The 6,250-nt window shown below is 49.7% G+C and overlaps 1 protein-coding gene across 2 annotated transcripts in view; it reads right to left on the minus strand.

Annotated features, from left to right (window-relative positions):
- Window positions 1-558: 558 nt before the first annotated feature.
- Window positions 559-6,250, minus strand: part of tent5d (terminal nucleotidyltransferase 5D) — an 8,621-nt gene continuing 2,929 nt past the window's right edge. For both annotated transcript variants that reach the window (XM_031857593.1, XM_031857594.1), the window contains exons 2-3: window positions 5,765-6,079; window positions 559-5,417 (exon numbers count right to left, since the gene is read on the minus strand). In XM_031857593.1, coding sequence (XP_031713453.1) covers window positions 2,037-5,417; window positions 5,765-6,079 — 3,696 coding nt within the window. In that variant the 3' untranslated portion in view covers window positions 559-2,036. The remainder of the gene's footprint in view (window positions 5,418-5,764; window positions 6,080-6,250) is intronic.

Raw genomic sequence — 6,250 nt, forward strand, 5'->3', positions numbered from 1 at the left:
CCCTGCCCATCTGTGGAAAGAGACACCCCCGTCTCCCCTAGTGCCCATGACTTATCAGTGGCTGTGAAGTGGGAGGAAAAGATGGAGGCAGTGTGGGAGTAAGGAGGGAGCCCTATTGTTTCATTATACGAGGCCTCTTCAATTACTCGGCAGAGAAGGGGACCACCTGATGCCGCCTCTACACATATATATTCCCATCTGAAGCGCACGCACGCACAATCACACGCACACACACACACTCTCCGACTCCCTCCTCCCCCTGGTCTAGCGTTTCAGTCTCACACCTCGCACCCCGTACTCTCCTCACATTTACACGTTGTTGAGGCTGCTGTGTTGCGTAGACCGTGCGTCATTCGGGTCCAAACGCATCTGAAGGACAGTTGATTTGTGATAAGAGGCCTCTCACAGACATCATTTCACAGCTTTTGGGTGGCTCTCATGGGCACCAGCGTGATTTGACGGTCACGCTTAAGTGGATCATTGCAGAGCGCAATCATAGGGAATATAAGTAAGCAGGTGTGGGCTGTGTGTGTGTGGTGGTGGTGGTGGTGGGGGGGTCTTTGGAAATAATTCAATTTCTGAAGGTTTGTTGAGTTTCCCCTTTATTTTATCAAAACGTACATGAATAAACTACAACAAAGGACTACATTAAATAAGACATCAAAACGGGCAGCAATAACAGGGGTCAACAACTGAACACACACCCGACCCAGCCCCAGGCCCACCCCATTAACACCCCCAGTGCAGTGAGATAAAGACATGCCAATGATGTCTCACATTGAGGCACTTGATTTCCCTACCGAACCATCTTTGGTCAGAGTTGCTGTTGCGCGTCTTTGCACTTAGATTCAAACAGGTCTGAGGAGGATCTGAACTTGTTTGTATGTTGATTCCGACGGCGTGAATTAGAAGATGTCCCACCAGTTTCAATGCAGTCCCTTCGTTTTAGACAGAGCTGCGTCTGCCATGTTTGGAGATGACCCAAAGATGGTTGTAACCTGACCACCTCCACAGAGTAAACTTCAGCATTAAATAAATCAACACTAGATGGTACAGTACTTCACATGATTACAGAAAGGACTTCACGAGGGGAAAAGAATCAATCACTACATCTTAACACAGTTTACCTGAAAACAATGCAGTGTATCCGCACACGATATACTGTAATCAATACGCTGTACAGTCTATTGCAAAGGCATTGTTGTTGGCATTTTTCTAGGAGCTAACCAGTCTGTTTAGTATTATCTTGGAAAGTCTTGCAAAAATAGATTGATTCTTATTAAATGAAAAGCCTTTGCTTTGACTTGAGGATGTGATCTATATATTTAGCTACTCATGCATTGTCTAACTTTGTGTGCGTACAGTATACAGGGTTTGTATGTGTTGAGCGTACGTGTGTTATGATGAAAGCACAGTACACACTGGTAGACTTGTCCCTCAGTATTTCGTTTTTTTTGTTTTGTTATCAGAATACACCCCTTCAGTAAAGGATTAACAAAGTTACATGAAACTGTTTAAGAAGCATAGTAGTCACACAGTATTTGGCAGTGAGAGAACAGTCCTAATTTATCCATGCACAATATAAACCACAGGCAAGGTCCACATTCTGAACAAACCCAAGAACAACACAGTAAGAACATGAAAAGAGTGTCCAAGAATTCAAGAACCTGGAAGTGTGAGTTTCATGTGTGTGTGTGTGTGTGTGTGTGTGAGAGAATATCATCAGCACAGCTGGTTTCCCGTGGAGACCAAAGGGATATGACTCATGCAGTGCATAAAGCATTTTCGGGAATTTTGACAATATCAGAAGAATTATTATTTTCCCACAAAGCCCAGATAATTACATATAATCATATTAGAACCTTACAGAGTACTCGGGGAGTTTACTGTAAAAACCTACTCAATCCCACCCCCATAGGTCTATTATAGACCAAACAGTTTATCCCTGGATTATATTTCCATTCACCAGCTCTTTCCTCGTGAAAAGCACCTTCCCTTTGCTTCGATTGTGTGTTTTGCGTGATTACGTGTGTGTTTTAGACCAGTCCAGTCTGTGTGTGCAGGTGTAAGGGGTACGGTTGGTAAAGCAGAGTTGATCCCCCTTGGGGGATGAAGTAGCTGCAGTAGCTGGGCTCTGCTAAATAGGGGGCACTGGGATCAGCCAGGTACGGGGCTGGCTGGTAGAAGCAGGTCACATGGTCTGTGTTGGGGATAATGTTCTGCTCTCCTAGAACCTTCAGCGCCAGCACCGTGATCATGTTCAGGGTCTGACGCCGCTCGTGTCCCATCAGACACACGGTGCTGTCATCGACCACGCGACGCAGCGTCATCAGGTACTGGTACTTGCTTCTCTCCTCGCCGATAAAGTGGTTCTTCAAGTAGGACAGGATCTTCCTCTGCTGCTCCTGCACGTCAGGGAAATCGATGAAAAAGCGCGAGCACATGTAGCGCTCCAGTGTCTTTATCTGAGTCTCGCTGGCTGGTCGGTAGTCCCTGACCAACAGGTTGCTGTATTTCAGCAAGCCCCCACCTCGGATCTCTTCGGGGTTCCTGGTGGCGATTAGCCGGTAGCGCAGGTGGTCCATGGCTGCCTCAAAGTCACCATACATGCTCTCTGCCAGGACCTCGACAGCAGGGACCGAGCCAGAAGCCGGAGGAGCAAAGCTCTGTTCAGGCATGACTGCGGTCACCTTGGAGGCCTCTTTGTTCTCAGGCACAGAGCTGGATGCCTCGTCGGCTTTTGGAGGGATCGATTCCCCTGGGCCTTCAGACTGAGAGTGAGGCAGCACATGTGTGGTGGAGCTCGGGATTGTGATTGGAAACGAGACGGGCTCCGCAACCTGAGGCAATGAAGAGATATGATCTTGCTCCTTTTTATCCTCCAACTGTACTTGAGGAATTCCTGACTGAGGGGAGGACTCTTTAATATGTTCCTCGCTGTCTGTGTTCACTATCAAAGGCTCCATGTCTGAAGATACCTGAGGTACAAGGTCCTCTGACTCCACTGGCGGAGTGAGGCAGAGGAGGGGAGGGCTGAGGCACGGGGAAGGGGGGCTAAGGCAGAGCGGAGTAGGGCTGAGGCTAAGCATAGGAGGGGTGAGGTAAGGAGGTGAGCTGAGACTGGATGAGGTCGGGCTGAAACTCAGGGGCGGAGAGCTAATACTGGTAGCAGGGCTGACGGTGTTCAGCAGCGTGGATGAGAGGCAGTGAGGGGGTGGGGTCAGACATTGGGGAGGGCTGAAGCTGGGGGGCGAGGGAGTGAAGCAGGGAGGGGAGAGACTCAGCACAGGAGGGGATAGACAGGAAACAGGGGGGCTCGCACGGTGAGGAGAGGAGGGTGAACTAAGCGTGGTCTCTTGCGGGCTGCCGGTTGGCTGATTCAAGTCCACCGTGTTCCTCCCCAGTTCCCTGTTCTCATCTTCGTCACTGAGCTCAACTTCTGAGGTACGTGCAGGTACTAGGGTGTTTGAGCCGGACGCATCGGTGCGTGGAGCTAACGCATCCGCAGAGTCAAGAGGCTCTGATTGTTTGGGTGCAGGGACGGTTTCGCTAAGGGGGGGCTGGCTTTGCTCATGACAAACCACATGTGTAGACAGCGTCTCTTTTAGGCTCTGAAGACTTGTCTCACACAAACTCTCCGTGATTAGCTGAGGGGACGAAGGCTCTTGAGATAAACCAGACACGGGATCCACAGCAGAGGTGGAGATCATATCAGGGGCTGGATCAGGAGCTGAGGTAAGGTCTAGGTTACAGGAAGGGGTCGGTTCAGACCCAGGGTTTGTTTTTGCAGAGATACTGAATGTTGGGGCAGTTATAGGGTCTGAACTGGGAGCTGTTGGCTTTGGGTCAAAATCTATCTCAGGTTCAGGGCTCGGGCAGGGGTTTGGATCTAGACAAGGCTCTAGGACAGGTTCGCTTTCAGAGACTGGACTGGGATTGGGGCTTACCTTCCTACACATCCTCCGAGGGGGTTTGGGAGAGGAGTGTTTGAGCACCACCATGCTAGATAGTCTCTCTGAGGCCTTACAGGAGGAGGAGGTTTTTTTGTCAGAAACAAGGCCGGGTGGTGCAGGTAGAATATCCTGAGTATCTGGAGGGCTGACGGCATCAAGTGCGCTAGGGGTTTCATCTGCGTATGATGTGCCGTGAGTCTCCAGTGTATCTTGTGTGCCAGCGGGCTCAGTGTTGTAAAGTGTAAGCGACATGGAAGAGGTGGAGCAGGAACAATCGATACCCTGTGTGTCTTCTACATTTTCTGCTTCTGATGCCAAAATCTCTTCTGTCATCTCACTTCTTTCTGTGTCATTTTTCCTCTCTGCTCGCTCGCCGATGTCTGTTTCTACTTTTCTTTCATCTGCCAACTGTGTCTCTTTCTTTGAGGATGTGCTAGAGTCTGCAGCAGTCACATGTTGCGTTTTATCTTCCTCATCACTCCTCTGATCCTCACTGAAACACTCGGAGGAGTCTGCACTGTGACACTCTTCTGGCAGGTTCAGAGACTCCGTCTGAGTTTCGTTTGAGGTTCCTGGCGGTTCGGACTGCCCCGTCTGCTCTGTGAGTACTTCCTGTTCATCGGGGGATTTCGTGTGGTTGGATTGTTCTTTCTTGACAGAGAGTGGTTTGTGATCTGAATGTGCCGTCTGTTGGTCATCGTCGGGCTGGGTTTGGTCCGACTGTTCTACCTTTGTCGAGCCTTCGGTCTCGTCTGAGAGCTCCGGCTCATGTCTGAGCTCGATCTGACTTGGTGGTTCAGCTTTCTCAGAGGTTTCTCTCTCTTCTGACAAAAGGTTTGGAGGTGTCTGGTCAGAGAAGTCTGTCTCACTGAAGGTTTCTTTGTGTTCTGCCGTTTCTTCCAGTTCCACTGGTGTTTTCGCTTGGTTGTCTTTTTCAACTTCGGAGTGTTTTGTCTGGTTTGAATGTTCAGTTTCTTGTGAGAGTTCTGTCTGGGACTCCTTTTCGTGCACCTCATCTCTTTGATGTGTCTGGCTGATATGTGCCCCCTCTTTGCTGGACGAGTCTCTACCAGAGGACTTCTCTGTTTCTGGAGCAGTGGCCTGTTTGATCAGAGAGGGAGAGTCTTTATTCTGATTCTCTGCCGGCTGGCCCTTAAGATCAACAGTGCTATGTTTGTGCTGTGACTCCTGCTGCATGTAGGACTCCAGGAGACGATCCAGAATGATCTGGAAGGAGTCGACGCTGAACTCAAACTGCCGCCTCAGCTTGCTCACAAATTTGAGCTCCAGGTTTTTGCCACTGTTGTTTGAGAGGGAGATGAGGCTCCAGCGGTCGTGCTCGTTGAAGACCTTGACCATCTTCTGGACGTAGGCCTCCTTCATCGTGGAGCTGCTGATCCGCTCCCTGTTGACCCCAGCAGGTAGGCAATCCAGCAAGCAGCCCAGCACTGACTCCTTGATCACCTGTGAGGAGGAAAGGTCAACAACATGACAGCTACAACTAATGACTGCAACCTGAGTGCAATTCTTCCTCGAATCATTGAACTGTTTCTGTATAATGCAGCTAAAAAATATTGTAGCCAGTGCTATTGATTCATCCTAATGGTATAATGTTCTACAATTAAAGTTTGATTAAGAATACAATAACATCATTATCAATAAAGCAACACACCCTAGAGGTAGTAGAGTAGATTCATCCTGCTCAACAGCAGGATGAATGCTGGTTAATGAAGGTGATTGAACTGATCTGCTCTGCTCTTATTACATCGACCTGTTTCATTCGTCCTAACCCAGCAGTACAGTGGTCATACCTGGAACTCCTCCTGACTGGGCAGCTCCACTCCAAAGATGATGTCCAGGTCCTTGTAGCTCGTTCCGTTGTCTCGGACGAGGACGTGGCTGGCCGTGGAGCCGTTCAGACGGATGTCTCTCACCGCGATCCCCTGCTGCTGCAGCCTGGCCCGCACGGCTATGATGATGTCTCGCGGACGCAGCTCCAACGTGGGGAAGTTCCCGCGGCCGTGGATTGGGACCGCCTCTGATAAAACCTGGTGGAGGACCTCCACCTGCTCAGCGTTCAGACTGTGGAACCGCTGATTGGATTTAGTTTCAGACATGCTGCTGCCCTGGAGGGAGGGAGGGAGGACGACAAAGAGAGTTTATTACAACTCCCATATAACTGTGTTATGTGTTTAGCTTTCTCTTTCTCTCTCTCTCTCACACACACACACACACACACACACACACACACACACACACGCACACACACACACACACACACACACACACACACACAC

This window comes from Anarrhichthys ocellatus, unplaced genomic scaffold (genome assembly GCF_004355925.1).
Source record: "Anarrhichthys ocellatus isolate YVR2014 unplaced genomic scaffold, GSC_Weel_1.0 scaffold19, whole genome shotgun sequence".
Classification (NCBI taxonomy): Eukaryota; Metazoa; Chordata; class Actinopteri; order Perciformes; family Anarhichadidae; genus Anarrhichthys; species Anarrhichthys ocellatus.